General features: G+C 48.6%; 1 protein-coding gene across 1 annotated transcript in view; it reads left to right on the plus strand.

Annotated features, from left to right (window-relative positions):
• Nucleotides 1-610: 610 nt before the first annotated feature.
• The window catches only part of LOC146816627 (cytochrome P450 2K4-like), a 543,019-nt gene continuing 517,804 nt past the window's right edge, over nt 611-25,825 (plus strand). Inside the window, exon 1 of the mRNA XM_085610507.1 lies at nt 611-948. Coding sequence (XP_085466633.1) covers nt 763-948 — 186 coding nt within the window. The 5' untranslated portion in view covers nt 611-762. The remainder of the gene's footprint in view (nt 949-25,825) is intronic.

Below are 25,825 nucleotides of genomic sequence, written 5' to 3' on the forward strand. Positions count from 1 at the left end.
TTCTCTGATTAACGTCACTGTAACAGCATCCAGCTTTCTGACAAGGAGCACATCTGCCCACAAAGTAGTTCCTTCAGTGCCAGCGACTGCTAAGGCCATGTGAGCTTTTGGCATCGTTTTTTGTTTTGTTTTATATATTAGCAAAGGCTCTCAGCTGTTCCAGCAAATAGTTTTACAAAAGGCCATGACAAAACATGCACCGACAAAGCTGACTGGCAGCCAACATAAGATCTATTGGTATTGTCCATATTTCAGAAAATGCACTAAGCATTCTGGGGCATGTAGTTCAAATTTCACAGTTCAGACTCATGTTTTGGCTGGAAATCTATGAGTGGCTGAAAGTAAGGCTCGTGATATGAAGTACTTTGGCTGCAATGGAAGAACACGTTTTTACACTTATCCTTCGTTGTCTCAAATAACAAGTGTTTATAATCTGCTTAGTTTGTTCTCTTTTCTGGGTAATTTCCCCCGCCCATTGGATTTGTTTTACAGCTGCACTTCGCAGCTCGGCCACTTCACAGCTAAAACGCACTCAAAAGGGAAAACCACAATGCCTTGTCAAAGCAGCAGAAAGGTAAAGTGTACTTTGAGTCTCACTTAAAGGATTGATATTTATTCAGACGTGCTCACGTGAAACCGGACTCCGACTTCACTCCGTGCAAAGTGTCTGAAAACGTCACTGCGCCTGCAGCAGCACTTGGAGCGGCTGCTTCTTTCATCCTGTCTGCAGCTTCTTCCAGCCCTGGGACTCCTCCGGACATTATGGATTTCACAGACACTACTGCCATTGCTTTGGCATGTATTGTGACCCTTATTTGTTTTTTAAAATTTAAAAATAGTTCGAAAACCGACAAATACAGGAAGTTTCCTCCAGGACCAAGACCACTGCCACTGATTGGAAATCTGCACATCATGAACCTGAAGAAGCCCCACCTGACCTTATTAGAGGTACAGACTGTCTCATACTCGCGGCATTGTTGTTTTAAACACGCTTTGGAAGAACATCTATGTAATTGGTGCAGCAATGCATAGCTTTCATTAAAAAAGTAGCTGCATGTCCAAAGAACAGGCATAGAAAGTGCTTTGCGTTTGTGATTTCGAGCTGAGTTTAACTTCAGATAGGAGAAAATGTATGTGACCGTCATGCTATGGTATATATAATGTATATAGCGCCCCTACACTGAGGTTTCTTGGCACTGTAGAAGATGGCACAGCAATAGTTATAACGAGATAAAGCTGACACGCATTTATTCATTAGTTCCGTTTATAGAGACAAATGTTCAGCTTCTGGTAAAAATAATATACTAGAATAAAGACAGTAGAGATCTAAAGGACGCTTGTTCTACCTTCTTGCTGAGGCTACAAAAAAACTTTGAGGCTGAAGGAAACAGTCCAGATCTTGGGGATATCTGAAATTACTGCAGCCTGTGCATCTGAAATCTACGAGTCAGAAAGAATTTGCAGCACCATGAACAATAAGCAGGGACTTCATTAAGCAGTGACTTCAATAAGCAGTGACTTCAATAAGCAGTGACTTAAATAAGCAGTGACTTCTTTTCGATGGCCAACCAGTTTGCATGCAACAGAATGGCAAGATATAGTCACACCCCTGGGTGTTGGTTATACTTATAAGATGGAGGGGCAGCATTATGTACCAACTTAAGCCTTTTTAGAAGCTTTTCCAGAACATCTGAGCAGGGACATCTTAAGAATTTCGCGGGCTGTCGGCCAAAGTTATTTTGGGGACCCTGTTTGAAACAGATTCAGTTTCAGCTCTTTCAGGCCTTCTTTGGCCAGGGCACAGGCACACTGGTCCAAATTTTAAATGTGTTTCCATCAAATGTTCGTGGCGAGTGACATGTTTTTCCAATATTTTAATGCAGTAGCCACTCACTAATATTATTGCAAATAATCTCTGTGACCCCTTCTCTCGTTTCTCATATGTGAGGTCCTGTTTTGATATAAAACAAGCTTTTTAATGGATGTTACATGGTCATATCACTTTATACTAAATTAAAGGAAAACAGCCTTTAAAACAACCTGTATAAGAACTGTTCATGGTCATCTGGGCACAGCTCTCTACAAAACAGAGCTGGCTCTATCAGGGGGGGCCTGAAAGGCTGGGGCCCTGAACCAGAGCCATTTTGCCCATGCCTTTAAACGTTGCTTCTAAATAGCTTGAGCTGCCATAATAAAATCTAGAGTGAACTAATGCAACCACCACCGCAGTGCTTAATTTGTGAAAGAAAGAGTGCTAGTGCTCGAAGCTCTGCCCAGAAGCTGCCAGCCACTGCAATTAAACACCAGGCTGCTTGACACCAAGACCGATAATCTTTAATCCACTACCTGACAATCCATGTCCTTGTGTCTCACTCTCGCAGGTTCCCGCATTCTCCCATTGTGACCTGTGTTTTCACTCCATAAATATCTGAAGCTGAAAAATAAGTGCTGGTGGCCCCCACAGGCTCAAATTAAGCACTAGAACATAGAGATATGAACGACAGGTATCATTTAAGGAAAGATTTACTTGTGAAGTTCAGTCTATGAAAAAGCAGGAGCCACAACTTTGGAGAACTGAGCCTCAAAGAAAAGGTCAGGTTCAATGTAGATGCCTACACAGTGAGCAGCTTTAGAGGGCAGGGGTGGTGACCCCACATTCCAAGAGAAGCTGGCACGGTTCCAGTTGTTTATTGAATCCCTGGTAAAGAGGAGCTTGGTTTTGGATGGGTTATGTTTTAGGAGACCCAGACCTGCATGGTGAAACATGGAGAGAAGGAAGAGGACTCCCCCACACAGATCTGTGCATTGCTGCATTCTGTAAGCTGGGTGGGGACACCGCAGTAGATATCTCTTGCTTCTTATCTATAAGGCGGAACATAGATGGTCTTATAGGGGATCATCAAAAAGGACCCAATAATATGAAGGGCGAACCATCTAAGCCAACAGCGCACGCAAAAACGCTTGTCCTACACGGTTTCCACTGAAAGAGAGGAGATGGGCCGCAAACACCCCTCATGGAACTGCCTCATTGCCTTAAGCTGCAAAGTGCCCCCCAAAGGGGCATGATGGCGCTGTAAACCCCCTAAGTAAGCATAGCGTCAGCAGTGGGTAGAACAGTCGCTAGTTACTTTGGCATTTGTCCGCAGACTTGAACCTTCCCGTCTGAGACCTGGGCGCCAAAATCCGAGACCTGGAATGTAAATAGAAAATTCTACCTCCATGACCTCAGGTGCTGGTCCCTGACACAAGATACTTTACACTCCGTTTGCTAATCTCCCTTTCACTAGAAACGACTCTAACCGGTTTTTCAATAACTAGGCGTAGGGCGGGTGCATTAGACTTGCATTTCAGGAACAGTTGTGTAATAAAAGCGGCTCACGGTTGAGGTGCAGGATAATATTCACAAATATATATGAGTATTATAAAGATACATTTATAATGTGTGCTTCGTGTTCAGGCATACAGTACAAGTACAAGACTAAATTTGCCTTGCCAAAAAGAAAGAGAGCGTTTTGTACAAGACTGCGAAAGCAAAGTGATGATTCTTCCAGTATTAACACAAATGTTAAGGAATCATTAAATAAATAAATCAATTGCATTACTATGTGAGAAATGGAAGGGGATGAATATAATTTTTGAGGTCGCATCTGAACAGGAAATAACTCTGAACAACGTGTATAACAAGCATTTGCAATGCAATAGGTCTCGCATTTACGCGAGTTTAAGGTATCGGCATTGTAAATGACAATGCCTTTTATTTATGTTTTAAACGAAAACAAAAATAAAAGGCATTGTTATCTGCAATGTCAATAGCTCAAATTTGCGGAAATGCAAGACCTATTGCATTGCAAATGCTAGTTAGATTAGTGAGTAGAAATGCTTCCTTTTGGCCCCAGCAGCAAATTAATTAAATAAACAATATATAAACAAGCGCAGCTGCTAAAGTGAAAGCGGACTGCGCTGCAAATAAACAAAAAATTGTGCTTACCGACTTATGAAGGAGACCGTGTAACGCCACAAGTATAAGATCCAGTCCTCATGGGAGCAACCCAACTGCTGCTTAGAAGAGAATGGAAAAGATACATGTTACTTTTTCATGTGATCCGGGATAGTGAACATGTGTTTTTTATTGGGATTAGTGCCACAGCCTTCCAGGTTCATAGAGCTACAAATTACAGTAGTTACTAAGTAAGCAAATGAAACTGTGCACATTATATATTACATAGACATATGGCGCTCTGGCCTACTCAACGCCATACTAGAGTGTTAGGAGTGGAGGGAAGAGAGACGGCTGTCACATACCCCAGGACGAATCATATTATTCCAGAGGTGGTAGACAAACAAGGTAGGGTGCACAGCATCTCATTGGCGATGGCTCGCATATTTGCCGCCTACTACCGGCATCTATACACAGCGCAAACCCCCGATCTCCCGCTCCGGGTTCTCCTGGAATGTGGTAACGTGCGTCTCCCTCGGTTGGAGTCGGCCGCCCAGAAGGATCTGGACCGCCCCATATCTAGGACAGAGATTGAGGAAGCGATCTCTCTCACTTCATCGTGTAAGACCCTGGGCCCAGATGGCCTCCCCCAAAAATACTATGCGTTGTATCGCGATACTCTTGTGCCACATCTGGCTGCCCTATTCCGAGAAGCCCTGGAAAAAAGTTCTTTTCCGCCAGAAACGGATATCGCCACCTTTGTGGTCCTCCCGAAATCTCAGCCCCCTTCCAACCAATGTGTGGACTACCATCCCATCTCTCTCCTTAATATGGAGATCAAGATATACGCCACCATCCTGGCCCAGAGGCTGAAGCATTATTTGCCCTTGTTGGTCCACCCTGACCAATGCGGATTCATGCCCAAGCGCGCGACCCGACACTGCCTTCCGAGGCTGCAGCTGGCTTTAGCCCACCGACACCTGCTCACCCCGTACCTTGCTCTCCTCCTCATAGACTTTGAAAAAGCTTTTGATTCAGTGGACTGGACATACCTATGGGATGTGTTGGCTGAGATGGGATTCAGACCCCAGTTCCTGGCTCTGGTACAGGTACTTTACGCACAACCGCGCACGAGATTGCTGGTCAATGGCATACTATCAGAAGCCTTTCCCATTGCCAGGGGCACAAGGCAGGGCTGTCCCCTCTCACCCTTGTTGTTCGCCCTGGCAATTGAGCCTCTGGCGTCCCTGGTGCAGCCCGCGGACCTTATTAGGGGCTGGGAATGGCCTAACACTGAACTGGACAAGATCGCATTGTATGCGGACAATGTCTTGTTCTTTCTGGCCGAACCCGCATCCTTGGGACCAGATTGCCTCCAGATCTTGCAGGCATTTGGGCATGCCTCTGGTCTTCGAATGAACCCAGGGAAATCGGTGCTGGTCCCGCTCCACCTGTCGAGGGACGGCTACGACTGGCAATCCACCATACCGCTTCGGCGCAGCTCTTTTAAATACTTGGGGATATGGGTTACCTTGCTTCCGGAATTGGGCTGGTCCCTTAATGTCACCCAGCTGGTTAAAAAGGCCAAAGACGACTTTCAAAAATGGAAGACGTTGCCCCTAAACCCCCTGGGGATGATCGCTCTGTTAAAAATGATGATCCTACCCATTTTTCTTTATGTCCTTCAAAATACCCCCTTCTGCTATCCCAGGACCTGGTTCAGGGAACTGGACAGCCTCGCCACCAAATTTCTTTGGGGTGGAGGAAGGGCACGCCTGGCCCTATCCACATGCCAGATCCCTTCCTTTGATGAGGGTATGGGAATGAGGCATCTGTACCTTTACTTCTTAGCAACACGCCTCCTGGTGGACCATGATTGGTTTAATGGGGGATGGGCCGACCCGGCCTATTGGCTTGAATAGAGTGAGCTGGGATTACCCAAAATCCAGGCTATGATGTACGGAGGGCCCATCCTGTCCCAATTACCAGACGTGACGCAGTCCGTGCTGTTGGCCTGGCGGGCATCGCTACGACATACTGGCTGGACGCGTAAATTGACTCAATGCACACCCCTTTGGCATGGGGCCTGGCTCCGAGAAGCCAGTGGGCTACAGGGGTTCAAAGCTTGGGACCTCATCGGCATCTCGCACCTTGGAGACGTGTGGGTCAGAGGCCATTTGCTCTCCTTCCAAGAAATGCAAACCCGCTACTCCCTACACCCATCCCAATTTTATAAGTACTTACAGTTAAGACATGCCCTCCAGGCGCACATCACAGACGACACTAGGCTCCTGGAATACAGCCCTATGGAGGCACAAACTATGTTGGGGGATCAGGGTAAGGGGGCATCTCCCGTATATATCGCACTTTGGTCAATAACACTTCTGCATCACTGGCTAAGCTGAGGGATCAATGGGTAGAGTGGGTGGGCCCCCTGGATGAAGTTGATTGGTGCGACGCCCTCATGTCGCCCAAGACAATCACTGCTTCTGCCAAACTTAGGTTGATCCAACTATACTACCTACAAGCTCCTACCTCACCCCCCCTGCGCCTCTATCGAGTGGGCATACGCCCAGATGCGTCATGCGCACAGTGCGGCCAGACCCCGGCTGATTTTTTCCATGTGGTCTGGTTATGTCCTAGTCTGGAGAGATTTTGGGGGGCCATTGAGCAGGATCTTGCAGAGGTCCTGGGATGTGAGGTTCCCCATGACCCACACCACTCACTATTAGGGATTACAGATGGGCTGGACGGGTCCATAAATGACAAGATATGTTTTAACACAGCGATTAATCTAACCAAGCGCGATATAGCGGCGGCCTGGAACTGTTTGGACCTGCCGAACCTGGGTAAGTGGTGTAGGGGGGTGGACTGGTGCGCTACTCAAAAAAAGCCCTGTACATGGCAAGAGGACCTCCTAAGAAATACCGTAGGGTGTGGGGTAAATGACTGGGCACTGTGGAAGACCTGGAGTGATTTGCTTCTTTATTTTGTCAATGTATTTCTCATGAGGTGCAGAACTGTGGGACGCTCTGTTCTCAAAGATGTAATTGATTTATTGTCCTCCGTGTCTTGGCTGATCTGTATTTCATGTTCTAAACCAATAAAATTGCTTATCAAAAAACAAAAATCAGAGAAAGTGATGGATAATGAACTATTTAAATTTACTAATCCAACTCCAAACTAACTAAACTCAGTAAAAGTGCTAGGTAATTAAAAAAAAAAAACTATTCCAAATAACAATTAACTACGTTCTGAGAAAATACCCCAAAAATGTTAATTTAAATTTGCAAACAAATACTAATATTTTTACATTTTGAAACTTAACACAATAAAATTACAATATATTTTATAAACATCAAAAAATACCAATACATATGCTAAAAATCTACATATTATAAATGACATTATTTAAAAAAAATAACTTTATAATCTTATAATTTTCTTATTCAAAACAAATTAATTCAAAATTAAAATGTATATTACATTTCCCCAAATTTTTACTATTTTTAAAATTTCAAAAACATAAAAGTTTACTAAAAAAAATATTTAGAGGCTGATTACGATGGTGGGCGGACTCGAGTCCGCCTGCCACCGTAGCAGGGTCGGGACCGCCCGCCTGTATTACGATGCAACCGCTACCATGGCGGTCACATCCAGCAATTTATAATTGCGGTGGGTGCTGCTGGCTGCAGCACCCACCGCAATGTTAAATGGCCATGTCGTGCATTTCCCTGCACAACGTGGCAGGCACCACGCGGTGCATGCCACCTTGTGCATGGAAATGCTACGGTACCCCCAGTGCACAACTCGCTCCCCCAACACAGAGGGGGCCCGCAACGGGCCCACAAAGCCAGCCTCCGCCAGCCTTTCCATGGCGGTTCTACTGCCATGGAAAGGCTGGCTGACGCCGGCATTGTAAACGGGCGGGCGGTGCCTGCTAGGCACCGCCACCATATCCCCGGTCTTATCCGCTCTGCCAGGCAATCATAACAAAGTCTTTGCGCCCGCCACGCTTGCGGAACGATTCCCCCACCATCCTAATGTGGCGCGGGAAAATAGGCATTCAGATGGAAGAGGGACCGCCACTGCCGGCCTGGCGGTGGCGGTCCTTCTGCCATTATAATGAGCCCCTTATTTTTTTAATTTTTTTAATGTTTTTAATTTTTATAATATTTTTTAAATTAATACAAGACATATTATTATATACATACAAATAAATGTAAAACAAATTAAAATAATTTTTTAAAATTTTTTTGTAAATGTATTAATTTTTTACATAAAAATATCTACACCTCAACTAAAAATAAAATGTTAAAATAAAAAAATAATTTAAAGTAATATTTAGAACTTTGCAATTTTTTTTTATTCACATTAATAAATTACAAAACAATTTAAATATTAGTTTAAACAAAATATATTATAAATGACTCCCCACCCTTAGCCCATAAAAACCCAACAGCCCGCTCCTAAAAATATAAATAAAAATTAAAAAAATATATTTGAATTTAAACAAATATATTCTAAATTACTCCCAACCCTTCTCCCCTATAAATCCAATATCCTGCTCCTAATTAAACTAATTGTAAATTAAAAAATGTATATTACTTTAAACAAATATATTTTAAATTACTTCTCACCCTCATCTCCTATAAACCCAACGTCCCGCTCCTAAAAATAAAAGAAAAAACCTTAAAAACATATATTTTAACATTACAAATTATATTTATGCATATAAAATAACTGCTACTAAAATAAAAATGAACATTTTAAACATTATGCAAAAAAAACAAATAGACTATATTTTTAACATCGATATTTTCAAAATCAATATTTTTTACAACTCAATAATTTGCATCCTCGATACTCTTGCCTCGATATTCATGGCACTCGATATGTCTTCATTGATTTTCTGTCTGTTCACCCTGGTTAGCACTGCACCGGTGCTCTTTATGTGCAGATGCAATTTTCTGAACAGAAAGGGTTGCACAAGCATCTATGGCCCCTTTTGTAATACCAAAGTGCCCCATGTACACATGTCACGTGTCCCAAGGGCATTTTATGTGATACAGCACTGGATTTATTGTCTCAATGTCATATTTGCATTATTAATATAAAGTTGTCATAAAAAAAGACAATATTTTCAGTTATTTATTACAGAGGGGTTAACATATAGCTGGAATGACAATGAGCCACGAGAAAAGTATAAAGTAGTGTCTTGATTTAGTAGTCTCTTAATTCAAAAAACTCATTCAAGGAACATCCACTGATATACAATACTAATTTCAGAATTTCATGTATGTTTTTCCATTTTCCTATTTCACTTCTCACTGATCCTCTGGGAAATATTATGAGCCAAATTACACTGTCCTCTGTTTGCTAGATTGGAGTGAGAAGCCTTAGTGTACCATATCTTGAAGTAATTTATGTGTGTAACCATGGCCCAGGCATCTGGAGAATTTCAGGCCAATATTGTAGAATATTATTAGATGCAGATTTGGAGTAGCTAATCAATCCTTTCAGTGTAAGTAGACCACATGCTATGGACAGTAGATGAACCAAAGCGTGTTCTATGGCCACAAGACGAAATCTAAACTATGCAATGGCACAAGCGTGACAAATCTTTTGCCTTCCGAATTCGTTTTTGTTGACACTGCTAAAGTACTTGTGTTCTCTACTCTAAAACCCGGTAACATTGGCTCATCCCCAACTGGCATATTTATGCCCATTGTCTGTAAATTTAATGCTACTAATGGACCTGCAGAACTGTTTGTGTCACCCACTTAAGTAGCCCTTTAAACGTGTTTCAGGCCTGCGATTGCAGAGCTTGTGTATGCAGATTAAACTGCCACTTTGACCTGAAAAAAATAAACCTTCTGCCAGGGTCAAACCTTACTTTTTAGGTTTCGCCTTCATAGTGCTTGCATTTTTCTTGTGAAATCTATTGTTTTTAATATATCTTAAAAGGGACTTATAACCCACTTTCACCTTTATTGGTCCGTATGCTTGCCAGTTTACTTTCCTCCATTTCTATTGGTTGTAGTCTGTTTTCCCTTCTGTGTCTCCTTATTAGTTTCCCGTTGCCTAACTACTCCTTCTCATCTGTGCCATAACTCCTCTAAACACCTAATATTGCTATGAATTACTACTAAACAGGCAGTCATAAATGCAGTTATCTTGCAGGCACTAAGGTAATAATTAGAATGGGGCAACAGGTGCAGTGGCACTGGGCCTAAAACTTGTCAGAACTCCCATTAAAAACACCTAATATTGCTATGCATTACTACTAAACTGGCAGTCATAAATGCAGTTACCTTGCAGGCACTAGGGTCATGATTTGAATGGTGTAGCAGGTGCAGTGGCACCGGGAGCAAAAGTTGTCAGAACTCCTCGAAACACCTAATATCGCTACATTTAACTACTAAACAGGCAGTTAGACTCAGAATTGCAATTACTTTGCAGGTAAAAGGGGCATGATTTGAATGGTGTAGAGGGTGCAGTGGTAAAAAGCTGTAGGTAGCCCACTAAACATAGATTATTGCTAAGTAATGGGGCCAAAAGTTATCAGAACTCCTTTAAACGACAAATATTGCTATATTTAACTACTTAACAGTCAGTCACAGAGGGCAGTTACGTTGCAGGCACTTGAATCATGATTTCAATGGTGCAGCTGGTGCAGTTACACCGGGCATCAAAGCTCTAGGATCCGCTCTAAACACCAAATATTGCTATATTTTGCTAATAAACAGCCAGTCACAAGTTCAGCTCTATCATTGTCCGCAGTTATTTACATTAAACCTCACCTGCCCCCGCTCGACTTTGCTCCCGGTGTGTTCTGGTGACACGGCACACCCTTGTGTTCTCTTCTGTGCTTTTATACCGTGTTACATCTTCAGTAAACACCGGAACTCTGATGGTCGCATTCATCCCTGAATTATTAAAGGATGAATGTGACCATCAGAGTTCCAGTGTATGTTGAAGATGTTAAACGGTATAAAATCATTCAATTAGCAGTAGGCGGGGGATAAGTGGGGCTCACGGGCTGCTTTGCTGCAACAACCAATGCCCCCTTCAAACACACTGTGTGAAAATAAATGATGAAATGTGAGATGGTGTAAGAGAGGCTTGCAGCTCTGCGGTGCTCTTCACAGGCGAGAGGGCCGTGTGAATTTAGTGAGCAGCCTATATCGTGGTGTAGACCCGGCCCTGAAAATTAAGTGCCGGTTGCATAGCACCGGAAAGCACCGGCACAAATTAAGCACTGTGTCTACACCAGACACTCTGGTGGGGACAGGAATACATCCACAAGTGTACCCACACATGTCCTACCTGTCACAAAATCACACCTCCCCATCTGGATTACCCATCAACCGAAAAATCAATGCAATCTCCCGGTCACGTCACGCAGCGGTGAAGACGCGGGAAAACCTGAAAACAATGTAGTAGGCAGGGCCAGAGCCAGGTATGGGCAGTCCACAAAGATCATAGGACCACACCTCCACCCTTCACACACTAGGCCCCCCACACCCATTAGGGGACATGCTGTGTGCCCCTCCTGTGCCCCCCTGCACAATTCACCATCCAGGTGTACCCAGACCCTGCACCACACACACCAAACAACCAGAGAACCTGTCTCAGAAGGTGGGGGTGAAGAGGAACACCCTGCACAGAAGCTCAGGGGAAGGGAAACCCTCTTCTCCATACCTACCCTCCACTCATGTCAAGCAAACTGAGTCCAATCACAAAATAAACACTCACACTGAATATGAACAACCACTTAACTGTACACACAGCCTGTCAAGTCACCCAGACACACCCCACACTGACACACAGCCACATACACATACCATATGTCTGCAGCAATGTAAGACGATAAGTGGGCTAGCCAAAAGTGAGGTGGACAGTGCTGGAAAGCCATGGAGCAAGCCACAAAGCATGTGTACATCACATGCAAGAGAAGGAACATATCACAGCATATCAAATCAGGCATGGCTGGCACAGTGAGTGCAATCAAACCACAGTGACCTCTGTGCAACAACTCTGGGAGACAGCAAGGCAAGCCATGCATAGGCACAGAGATGATAGGAAGTGTCTGAAATCAAACAGTGATCAGCCACACATCTGTCTCAACTTACTTGACATGGGGATGTCATCAGCACAACACACATGGTTCATTGTCGCACTCCCTGAATGTCAAACACAAGTTTGATCCTTCACAAATACCCCTCCTCCACCACCTCACACCTGCACCACTCAACACCAGTGTCAAACACACAGAATGATGCAAATAATGTCCTGTCAGTACACTGGCAAACAATCACACTCTCTAGGGTGCATCCACAAACATCACACACACACTCAGGGATGCCTGAACCAATGCTGGCACAAAAACAATAGCCAAACACAAACCTCATAGTGTACCACATGCATGCACATGCACAATCCTGACAAGAAACAGCTCAAAAATAGGAGGACAAACCACCAATGTGCACTCAAAACAAGCTCAGGAACAAGAATCCATCTTGCTGCATGTGACAGACACACAAGTAATGCACACTTCACCTGCAACACACATCAGAATGTATCACAATGTACAAACAACTCGCACACAATGTCATGCAAATAGAACATCACACACAGAGCATCTGTCAGCTGAAAGAGCCAACACAGGCCAAACACTGCATACATCCACAACAAAAACACAACAGATGCACATGCCAATCCATCACATTGCAAACTCAGCTTGACATCAGGGGATGCACACCAGGCATGTACAAGGCAACATACACTCACTACACTGCATGCACAACAAGCACTGTGTGCACAACAACCAAATCAGTAGCACACACATCTCAGTGCCACAACATGTACTCCACAACACAAATCAGCACAGCCCACAGACAACATCACACTCAGGAAGGGTAGCAGTACCTCAGCAAACACACATACAGCTAACCCAACACCCACAGGTGCTCAACTCAGGGGCACCCAGGTGCATACAACATGACCAGGCAGCTGTGCAGCATAAACAGTTGCAGTGCACATGAGCAACCATGACTGCAAAACAGTACAAGAAAATCACACATTACTAATTGGGAAACTGTGCACAGATCAGCACCACAAAGCATAGTGTAACAAATGAAGTGGTGGGAAGGAACACACACTGCCAACCCAAGGGGATAGGTGACATCAGAGTGAAGTGGTGTGTACGTCAGTAGTGGACAGGTCAGGAGTGTACTATACACAAATACATGGAGGACTCACTCACAATGGGTAGGCATCAGAAGCAAAGCTAGGAGATTTGTAACAAGACACATGGCTGATCAACAAAACACAACACAGACTTGGCTGTATCACACTCTGCATACTCACAACTGGCAGCAACAACAAGTAGGTGTCCCCCATGAGTGCATTAACACACCGACACACTGCACAACGCACAACCTACAACTACCACATGTGCACACAATCACAGGGCTGACAAATCAAACTAACAGGCACTCAGCTCCTGGGTGACACGTGTGCAGTTGCCATTGCAGGGGCACACACACATCAACACTACTGACAAAGTCACCCCCTTCACACTGCACACTTCATGACCACTCAAGTGCACACATTAAAATGTACCCATGTGACTAGGAAGACAGGCCATCACAAGATGACCATACACCAACACTGCTGTTTACACATCAAGAAAGATCACAAAGATATGATGGACCCTGGCCAGCCTGCCTGCTATACTGTGGATAGAATCCCCCTCTATGCTGGCAGTGCATCCAAACATGACACGTGTACAATTTAGCAAACCTGACCATAGAACGATTAGGATGACAGTAGGTCATCACAAACAACCATCAGTGCACCCCCAAGCTACAGAGTCAAGAAGAACGGAAGTGCCTGTCACCTCTGCCAAACTCTGAAAAAGTGAAACAAGCTATTGGCAATGTTAAAGCTGACATACTGAGCATGTGTCACATTAAACCATACCCATACAGCAAACCATTTATTTAGCAAGGACATTGACAAAGCAGACAACAGGAGTAACTGTCTTTATTACATATTACACAGATAGGCCTCAAAGGTAGACAGGAGCAAGGCCAGTGACCAGTACAAAGTGCACAGTAGGCACATGTGTGCATGAGAAACTGCACAGGGAATGGGCCACCATAGTAACCAACAGCAAGGCCAGTGGCCAGTACAAGGTGCAAAGTAGGTACATGAGAACCTGCAAAGGGAATGGGCATCCTAAGTGATAAACAGCAAGGCCAGTGGCCAGTACAAAGTGCAAAGTAGGCACATGTGTGCTTGAGAAACTGCACAGGGAATGGGCATCCTAAGTGATAAACAGCAAGGCCAGTGGCCAGTACAAAGTAGAACAAAGTACATGTGTGCATGAGAAACTGCACAGGGAATGGGCATCCATAGTAACCAACAGCAAAGCCAGTGGCCAGTACAAAGTGCAAAGTAGGTACATGAGAGCCTGCACAGGGAATGGGCATCCTAAGTGTTGAACAGCAAGGCCAGTGGCCAGTCCACAGTTAAAAGTAGGCACATGTGTGCATGAGAAGCTGCACAGGGAACAGGCATCAACAGTGATGAACAGCAAGGACATTGGCCAGTCCACAGTTCAAAGTAGGTACATGAGAACCTGCACAGGGAATGGGCACCAACAGTGATGAACAGCAAGGCCATTGGCCAGTCCACAGTTCAAAGTAGGTACATGAGAACCTGCACAGGGTATGGTCATCAACAGTGATGAACAGCAAGGCCATTGGCCATTCCACAGTTCAAAGTAGGCACATGTGTGCATGAGATGCTGCACAGGGAATGGCTGAGACTGTACACTGCCATGATCAGCAAACACAGCTAGGGGGATAACAATTAGCAGTCCAGGTACCGTGTGGGAGATACAGGTATGTGAAGGGAACTTTGACTCAGACCTGGCTGTCAGGTGGACTGGAAGGTACCTGAGTGTTGGGGCCAGTTGGAGGACTTGACCTGGGAGAGAGAGGACCAGCTGAGGTAGAGGCATCAGTGGCTTTGGGAGCCAGAGGGCTGCTTGGACCGGGTGGTGTGGTGGCACGTAGAGGTGGAGTCATGCTGCCATGAGACACAGTGTGCAAGTGAAAATGTGGAGGGGTGCCTTTCCCATTCTTGCGGACTCAATAGGGAATTATTGTCTTCGGCGGAGCAGTAAGTGGGGTGAGCACAACAGACTCAATCTCCACCACAGGTGCATCAGGTGCAGGTGGTGGCCCTCCCTCTGGAGATCTGCTGGTTTGGGCGGTACACTTGGCCTGGCCTTGCCTTTTCCCCTCCATCCCCTCCATCCCCTGTTGACCAGGTGAACCCCCTACTGTGCCCTCCTTTCCTAGCTTCACAGGGGTGTGGATGGTAGTTGAGGTTGTGGGTGAATCTGCCTTAGAGGGCTTTTTCTTTGGACTCTTAGCAGGCACCAGCTTCACAGCAGGCACACTTAGTTGGGATGCTTTTGATGCATGTGGCCTGAGGCCTGCTTCTTGGCTTGATGCCCCTGTGTGTCACCTGAAGGGGTTTTTCCTTTGTGCTCCGGGGTGACTTTGGTTTGTTTGGGGGATGGTGTCTGTGCTCTGGCCCGCTTGGGGTGCTGTTGTTGTGTGCTGTGTGTGGTGCATCTTGAGTCAGAGGGCTGTGGTGTGTGGTCACTCTTGTCAGATGTAGCCACTGGCAGGGGGCTGGCCGAAGGGACTGGAGCTGGACTCTGAGCCTGTGACAGCTGAATGGCTGCCATCACTGTGGAGGACAAAGACTGGACAGTCCTGTGTAGCCCACCCATATCTGAATGAATGCTCTCAATGAAGGCAACTACCTGTGCCAACTTCTTGTCATGGTCTAGGAAGGCATTCAGGAGAGTTGTCTTACCCACACACAACTGGCACAAAAGGTCCACAGCCTCAACACTGAGGGCAGCAGGGGAGACAGGGGCAGGGGTAGTGGTGCCTGGGGGGAAGGACACTCTTCCCTTCTTACTGGTGCGAGCACGTGCAGCACTAGTAGAAGTAGCTGGAAGGGCGGGCACTGGACGATGTGTGGTGGAAGACGAGGCAGATTTTCCACTCCCTGTGCCGGCCAACATAGAGGAGTCACCACTGGTGTCAGATGACATTGAGTTTGGTGTCTCTGGCTATGATTCTTCAAGCAAACTCCTGGCCCCCTCCGAGGCGCTGGTCACATCAGTGTCAGTGTGTTCATGTGTAGCAGTTGTGCCTGATGCCTCACCACTGATGTCCGTCCCCTGTCCTTTTGTGCCCTCAGTAAATGCTTCAAAAGACAGAGACGTAGGTTCAGTTTAGTGCCATTCACACAAACATCACATGCAAGCAAAGCACGAAACAAGATTATGATACCCCCATGTTGCACCACCACCCTTTGCAGTCACATTGTACAAGCTTAATTCTAAAGTCAAAAATTGCATGGTATCATGCAAACTTGGCATTAATTGACCAATGTGATGTTCACACAGCCAAATAGCTTGTCTGTGCCTCCGTGTTACCAGAATATAGATCCCTCTGAGCATACCTAGGTCTCTGTGACTGAAAAATATGTACCTCCCAACATGTTGTTACAGTCACATATGGAGTCACCATCAGGGGACAACACAGATACAGACTCCTAAATAAAAGTTCGCAATGGCCATGAGTTCATGCCATCCACCATGTCGTACTTTGGGGCACAACTACAGTTGCACATTGGTGTCAGATGTGTAATCCTCACAATTTTGAGGACAGGCACTGCAAACATTGATGAAAGCACACTCAGATGAGGCACACTGCCATTCACTGCCATGGGATGTTCCTGACTCCCCCAATGCAGCCGATGCCATAAGGCCACAACTCAGAATGCAATGTCAAGGGCCATTACATCAATGACATGAGAAAGTACATGAAGTGAAAATGCATGACAGTTGCACCCAACACAGAGGCCACTTTCAAGCCATTGCACCACACTAGCAACATCACAGAGCTCAGCACTGGCTCAGGCGTGGAATACATGCAGTCACTCACAACCAAAGTCACCCTTGCAAGAATATTCACCCCCAGCTTGCTGCTGATGGTCCTTCAAACATGCATCCAGCTCAGGCTGTGTCACAGCTAAGATGCGGTCCATTAGTGGTGTCATGCTCCTGTGTGCCAACCTGCCAGTCCTGGGAGCAGCGTCATCTCTGCCATGTTTTTGCTCAGCCGGCAGATGTCATCCCACCTCTTGTGACAGTGTGTGTGCCATCGGTTGGAGACACCCAGAGCCCGCACCTTGTGTGCAATGGCCCTCCATACGGCCTTCAGCTGGTGGACTTTGAGCTGCAGGCATTGGAGACAAGAGGAGGGAATTTCAGTGACACTAGGTTATGTACCACTATCTCTCAGTACAGGAGCATGCACTAACTCAGCACTACTTCACAGATATGTTTAGCAGAGACAATACAGCAGGACACATAGTACATAGGCATGGGATAATCATATCAAAATGCATGCAGGTATGAGGATGGATACAGTACCTGCTCGTCTCATACACATACAGAATGCCAGCACAAAAAGTAATGTGAAGGAAGACCACATCTGATATCCAGTTTGTGGGTGAGCAAGACATACATTACATTGGAAATAATGTGTCGGGGCAGACTCACTGTGTCCAACACTGAACACCCCTCAATTTCCTTTCCCTGTGAATGGCTCCCTGCGTCATGGAGGTCACATTTAGGGACATGATCTTACAATCTCACACCCTTCGAACAAGGTCTGCCTTGTGTAATCCACAGGGCTGAGCTAGCTCTTTGATGGATATGGTAGACAACCCACATGTCTCACTCTGTCCATTCAGTGATGTGTCCTTGCCAAATTGGGCAGTGACTGTGCAGGCCAGGGGGGCTCACACTGAGGTTCAACATGGGGCATCAGAAATGTCACATGCAGGGACAATATGATAGGGCAAACAGTGCCTACACATGCAAGTCAGTACACATAATGATGAAAATGGAAGGGGGTCGGTTCAAAAGTACAACAATCTGCTGTGTCACAGGTGAATTTCCACCAAGTTTGTCACCCTCTGGCATTTCACTCTTGTGCATAATGCTGACACATCCATGGTGGCAATATAAGTCAGACACACTTCCATCAGTACCCTCTGGACGTAAACTCTTGGTAATGTCACAGATGAGCCTGTGAAGAACCCCATGGACCCAAACATCCATTTGAACAGGCAATTTCTGTCCTGACGCCAAACATGCAGTGTCACTGTATGGCTGCAAAAACACTGCATGTCCCTCCCATCCAGATATGCAGTCAGGGAAAATGTAAAATAGGCTACACAACCCTTTCCCCTGAAGTCTGCATGCTAGGCAGTGTATCACACAAAGCCACACTCTCAGGCACATACTGCAGCAGATCAACTTCATGTGTGCACTCCCTGCAAACTCACTACCAATATGAAACACTTACAATGACATTTGGAGCACCATGTAGCCTCCCATACTGTGTGAGAACCTCATCCACCAGGACCTCCAGCTCCTCTGTGGTAAAGGGGTGGGCCCTGATGTTCTCAGTCCTCGCCATCAATGGGTCCATGAGACAGAGGCAGCAGCAGTTGGTCATGAGGAGTGTCAGGCAGCAGTGTCTGGGTCCAGGAGCAGCAGCAGTTGGTGGTGAAGAGTGTCAGGCAACAGTGTCTGGAAGCAGTGGAAATGTGAGCTTCTCTCCCACACATATATAGCCCCCTGGGGTAATTTCAGTGGTTCTAAGTTGCTGCAATTGGTGTTCCAGGCCCGCTTTTTTCTAATGTATCAAATGACTGGCCCCACGGTGGCGGAGCACGCCTACAGCGATTTTCAAAATTGCATTAGGCTACTATGATTGCAGTTCCCATTGGCTGTAAGGGCATTGGCGGTGACACACCGCAGGGGCCAGGCAGTCGCTACTGCGATCGTGCATCTTACAATTGCATCCAATGACCGGCCCCACGGTGGCGGAGCACGCCTACCGTGATTTTCAAAATTGCATTAGGCTACTGCGAATGCAGTTCCTATTGGCTGTAAGAGCTTTGGCATTGGCGGTGACACACCTCAGGGGCCAGGCGGTGGTGGTGGAGGCCGCACAGGTCGTTACAGCAGGTGTCAGCATAGTTGTTGTTGCTGATGTGGTGGCGTGGGGGACAGTGGGGTCCAGGGACCTGTTGCGCCCTGGCATGCCTGATGGGCCGGCTTCTTGCTCCGCATCCTCGAAATCCAGGGAGTCAGCGTCAGATAGTCCATGTCCTGGGGGGAGGAGACTGGCTTGGCAGGTTGGTGTCATCACCCTCTGCTGTCAGTTCTCGGTCACCTGTGGGACAGAGGGGAAATGGACATTGACGTGCACCCCTCAAGCTTGGTGTTAGATGTATCTTATTTACAGGTTATGCAACACACAGTTTACTAGTTCTCACATTGTGGTGCCGATTCGGATCCTGGAAAAATTTCCCCCGTCCGAATTGAATCTGGACTTTTTTCCGTCTGAATCGTACAAGTAGCGTACAAACTGCCAAGTACGATTCGCATGGGAAAAACTCCATACGAATCACATCCGGAACATTTCCCCACACGTCCTCGGGTCGGAAATTGTGTCCGACACATCCCCGGACGATTTACCGTACGATTCGGAAAAATGAAGTCCGACCGCGCAAGTACGATCACTCCCGTCCTTTCAATTTCACAACTGTATGCAAAAAACACCGTACGGACTGAACTCCCACAGCAAGCATGGAGACACGTGCCCGCATACGCGCCGAACACCCCACCACAGACCCCGCATGTACGCGCAAAATGCCCCCCGGCCGCGGATGTACGTGCCGAACCCCCACCCGTGTATGTACGGATCGTACCCCCACCCCACCCGTGTATGTACGGACCGTACCCCCACGCGTATGTGAATGGAGCGTACCAACACCCCACCCGTGTATGTACGGACCGTACCCCCACCCCACCAGTGTATGTACGGACCGTACCCCCACCCCACCCGTGTATGTACGGACCGAACCCCCACCAGTGTATGAATGGAGCGTACCAACACCCCACCCATGTATGTACGGACCGTACCCCCACCCCACCAGTGTATGTACGGACCGTACCCCCACCCGTGTATGAATGGAGCGTACCAACACCCCACCCGTGTATGTACGGACCGTACCCCCACCCCACCAGTGTATGTACGGACCGTACCCCCACCCCACCAGTGTATGTACGGACCGTAACCCCACCCCACCCATGTATGTACGGACCGAACCCCCACCCGTGTATGAATGGAGCGTACCAACACCCCACCCGTGTATGTACGGACCGTACCCCCACCCCACCAGTGTATGTATGGACCGTACCCCCACCCCACCCGTGTATGTACGGACCGTACCCCCACCCCACCCGTGTATGTATGGACCGTACCCCCACCCCACCAGTGTATGTACGGACCGTACCCCCACCCCACCCGTGCATGTACGGACCGAACCCCCACCCGTGTATGAATGGAGCGTACCAACACCCCACCCGTGTATGTATGGATCGTACCCCCACCCCACCCGTGTATGTACGGACCGTACCCCCACGCGTATGTGAATGGAGCGTACCAACACCCCACCCGTGTATGTACGGACCGTACCCCCACCCCACCCGTGTATGTACGGACCGTACCCCCACGCGTATGTGAATGGAGCGTACCAACACCCCACCCGTGTATGTACGGACCGTACCCCCACCCCACCAGTGTATGTACGGACCGTACCCCCACCCCACCCGTGTATGTACGGACCGAACCCCCACCAGTGTATGAATGGAGCGTACCAACACCCCACCCATGTATGTACGGACCGTACCCCCACCCCACCAGTGTATGTATGGACCGTACCCCCACCCGTGTATGAATGGAGCGTACCAACACCCCACCCGTGTATGTACGGACCGTACCCCCACCCCACCAGTGTATGTACGGACCGTACCCCCACCCCACCAGTGTATGTACGGACCGTAACCCCACCCCACCCATGTATGTACGGACCGAACCCCCACCCGTGTATGAATGGAGCGTACCAACACCCCACCCGTGTATGTACGGACCGTACCCCCACCCCACCAGTGTATGTATGGACCGTACCCCCACCCCACCCGTGTATGTACGGACCGTACCCCCACCCCACCCGTGTATGTATGGACCGTACCCCCACCCCACCAGTGTATGTACGGACCGTACCCCCACCCCACCTGTGCATGTACGGACCGAACCCCCACCCGTGTATGAATTGAGCGTACCAACACCCCACCCGTGTATGTACGGACCATACCCCCACCCCACCAGTGTATGTACGGACCGTACCCCCAACCCACCAGTGTATGTATGAACCGTACCCCCACCCCACCCATGCATGTACGGACCGAACCCCCACCCGTGTATGAATGGAGCGTACCAACACCCCACCCGTGTATGTACGGACCGTACCCCCACCCCACCAGTGTATGTACGGACCGTACCCCCACTCCACCCGTGTATGTACGGACCGTACCCCCACCCCACCAGTGTATGTACGGACCGTACCCCCACCCCACCCGTGTATGTACGGACTGAACCCCCACCCGTGTATGAATGGAGCGTACCAACACCCCACCAGTGTATGTATGGACCGTACCCCCACCCCACCAGTGTATGTACGGACCGAGCCCCCACCCGTGTATGAATTGAGCGTACCCCCATCCGTGTATGTACGGACCGTACCCCCACCCCACCCGTGTATGTACGGACCGTACCCCCACCCCACCCATGTATGTACGGACCGAACCCCCACCCGTGTATGAATGGAGCGTACCAACACCCCACCCGTGTATGTACGGACCGTACCCCCACCCCACCAGTGTATGTACGGACCATACCCCCACCCCACCAGTGTATGTACGGACCATACCCCCACCCCACCAGTGTATGTACGGACCCTACACCCAGCCCCCCTTGTATGTACCATGCGAAACACCACCACCGATGGACGGTGCGGACCAACACCCTGCCCGTGTTCGTACGCACCCTACCCCAGGCCCACACACCAGCACCCTCACCCAACATCGGGCATGTACGAGTCGTAATAAGCCATAGCAAAGGACAGCACTGTACAACAACATGGCCCATGTACGCACCGTACAGAGGCTAAAAACACTCATACGGAACCAGAACTAACCAAAAAAACACAAGGACAGTCAATCCGAGGCACACAACACCACAAAACATATCCAACAAGGCCAAATACATCCTATACACTGACCTGCAACTGACAAACAGATAAACAGAGGCCCAAACCACTACCACTCCTTATAACACACCCACCCAAAGTTCAAACACAGCCACACCCACAAATGGACCAATAAAAAGGCCCAACACACACAAACCATGATCCTTTGCAACAGATCCACTGCTGCCATACCCCAGAGACAACGCACTGCACCATACTTCAAACATCAATACACCTTACACTTGCACTCCTTCACACAACCACCATCACAAAAACACCCTCATCACATTCACACACACACACCTGCACACCCACAACCATCCACACCCACACCCATCCACACCCCCACCCCCACAACCATCCACACCCACACCCCACACCATGCCCACCAACAAGAATCCAAAGTTCACAAAGGACGAGCTGGAGTCCCTTGTCGACGAAATCATCAGAGTCGAGCCACAGCTCTTTGGAACATTGGTCAGACGGACCAGCATAACAGAAAAAACTGCCATGTGGGAGAGGATAGTCAATTTCGTGAATGCTGTTGGGGCCACCAGAAGGACCAGGCATGAGTGCCAAGCCAGGTGGTACGATCTGCGGAGGACAGTCCGCCGCAAAATGACGGACGAGCACAACCAGGCCAACATCACTGGAGGAGGGCCGGCCCGCAGACCGGTACACTACCATCCCTGGGAGGAGAAGGTGATGGCCACGCTGGAGCCGTTGGCAGTAGACGGACTAGAAGGAGTCCGAGAGCCTGGTGAGTACACAAACAACTCACCTCACATGAGGGGAACACCATATACAACCCAAATACCAATCATGCACGCAACCCCCCCAAAGCCAGCACCGGACACAACCACACTCCAAAAACACACACATGCCACTAGCGCCTCCATGCCCCAAGCAAGGCCATGCCAAGTCACAGGCCACACAAAACACCAACACAAGACAGGATGTCCCCGATGTCGGGAGGGTGGGCCTCAAAACTAACATAGAGCAACTCTGAAGCACACAACAATGCCCTCAGCCCATATGGCTTAGGGCACAGCCATACCAACAGTGTGTCCCCACACAGTACTGTTTTGCCTGCTAATGGTGGCCGCGTTGCAGGACGACATGGGTATGAAGGCACAATTTGCACATAACAGCAGCCAATGAAGACGCAGCACACTGAAAGAGTGTCAGCACACACCGCCACAGCAGCAGCGCAGACTCAGACACTCCGCCCAATGGGTGCCCGCAGAGAAGAAACAAACCCACATGAACAAGCCAATGGCCTTTGCAAGACCTGCAAACTGTGTGTGCCCAGGAAGCTGGGCTGAGGTGACAGAGGGTAACACACAGAGGGAGGAAGAAGGGCAGAGAGAGGGACAGAGGCAGAGGTGGACACAGGGAGACAGACAGAGGGAGGGAGGAGGCTGACAGAGGGAGGGAGAAAGGGAGACGGACAGAGGGAGGAGGCTGATAGAGGGAGGGAGAAAGGGAGACGGACAGAGGGAGGAGGCTGACAGAGGGAGGGAGAAAGGGAGACAGAGGGAGACCAAATCACCCTTGGGTGGTGTGGCCATGTCCGCTCGTCAGCAGGTGGACTGTGTGCATGTAGACAAGGTTTGGCAGTGCCTTAACCCCCCCTTCAACCTTTGATAAACACTAGGCCATGTGTCAATCTGTGCACGAGTACATCCGTGCTGCAGGCACAAGCAGAACCTTACACCCAGTATACCTACCCACTGTGTTCGTCAGAACCCTGTCACAAATTGTTAAGTTACCTACCTGCATTCTCAAATAGCATGGAAAAAACACCATTTGGCCACGTACAGTGCAACACGTAAGGCGGCTCTGCATGGCTTGCTACGCCCGCTCACTACACTGCTGACTGCGTTCCCAAAATATGCATCAACTAAGATTGTGTCACACATAGGTAAAGTGTCGAAAGCTGTGGCCAAGGGACATACCCATGCACAAGTGCACTGTGTGAGGAATGCTAGCCAAATCCAACCACCCAGAGGAACTGTGTCAAAAAAGAATGAAACATGGATGTCGCATGTAACACAATTAACACTGTCTCTCTCACACACAGGTCAACGTCGTCGATCTCCCCCCAACACTGGGGGGAAGACTCACAGGACCAGGCTCTGCGTGAAGAGGACCCCACTGGCAGCGACGACTCTCACCACTCCGTGGATGACCCAGACCAACCTGGCCCCTCTGGTGTCCAACCACCTGCAGCACCTGCGTCAGGTACAACTGTGCCAACCACCACCCCCATTCCTGCCACATCCCAGGAGACACCCAGGAGCCCTGCCCGCACACAGCAACGCAGCCAGTCTGTCCAGGAGGGACAAGGTTCTCCGGGCACCCAGGAGGAGGCAGGCGACACCGCAAATGCCATCCCTCAGGGGTCCCGGAGACCCGATGTGCCCACAACGGCAGGCCAGGCGCAAGTGGGCAGGGGTGGTGGGAGTGGAGGACGGCGGAGGCCCGAACCTGCCCAGTTGGCTCAGGACCCAGCTATGGCACACGTCAGAACCATCCTGGACGCATACCGGTGTGACTCCAGAGGCATCGCCCAGGTAGTGGAGACCCTCAATGAGATGAAGGCCCTGCAGGTTGAGCATCATGCCAGGATGGAGGCAAGACATGCAGAGCACTTGGCGGTGCACAGGGACGTGAGCCAATCCCTCCGTCAGATCGCCCAAAGCCTGGCAAACCCTCCCTGTGCCACCAGGCGTAGAGCAGCACCAGACCCAGGGAGGGAGGAGGAGGAGGATTCATCTGACGGAGCGTCCCTTGCACTGTCAAGCCAGGCGTCTGAGGGTCCCCGCAGGAAGGTGGTCATCCACGCAAAAGACCGTGAGAGTCAGCGGAACATCACCATCTCCCAGGTCACCTGGCCTGGCACCTGGCCCTATGGCCCAACAGCAGCACAGCAGCAAAGGACATTCTCTGCCACATGGCCTTGCTGGTCACTGTCTGACCAATGTTGACAAAGACTGTGGCAGAGACTCTGATGACTGTCAATGGCAAGGACACCAACTCCCCCTGTGACCTTTGGATTCTACACTCCCGCCAAGCACCTCTTGTCACCCCCCCAAACACGTACCCCAGAACTAATAAAATTCATCACAATCACAAGATGATGCCGTCATTTTGCATTATTCCACTACATGTGTGTGTTGTAAAGTCAAACCATGCCTGATTTCTGAATTAACTCCGAACCACCATACCCTGGGGTCTGAGTCTGGCACAGGACACACATGGGTCACAACGTACCATCCAAGACAGACATGGAGCACCAAACTCACCCGTGATGGGCCCAACCAGCTGAGGGGGTGCCCGCACAACTGTGCCCACAGACCTATTTAGAAGAGCAACAGTCATGCGCAGAGGTCAGGGATCATGTGGAGTGTCCTGGGGTGGGAGTCCCAGGTATGTGTAGACACGTGGCAGAACCATGTCCTGCATGCTTGAGTCAGGTGGATGTGGAGAATGGTGGGCCAGCCAAGGTTGGATGCATGGAGATGGCACAATTGGGTGTTGGATCACAGTGCCACAAGGTTGTGTTGTGGGTGTGGGCTGCATCCTGAGGGTGTGCGTGGATTGAGAAGGTCATCC

This window comes from Triturus cristatus, chromosome 6 (assembly GCF_964204655.1).
Source record: "Triturus cristatus chromosome 6, aTriCri1.1, whole genome shotgun sequence".
Lineage (NCBI taxonomy): Eukaryota > Metazoa > Chordata > Amphibia > Caudata > Salamandridae > Triturus > Triturus cristatus.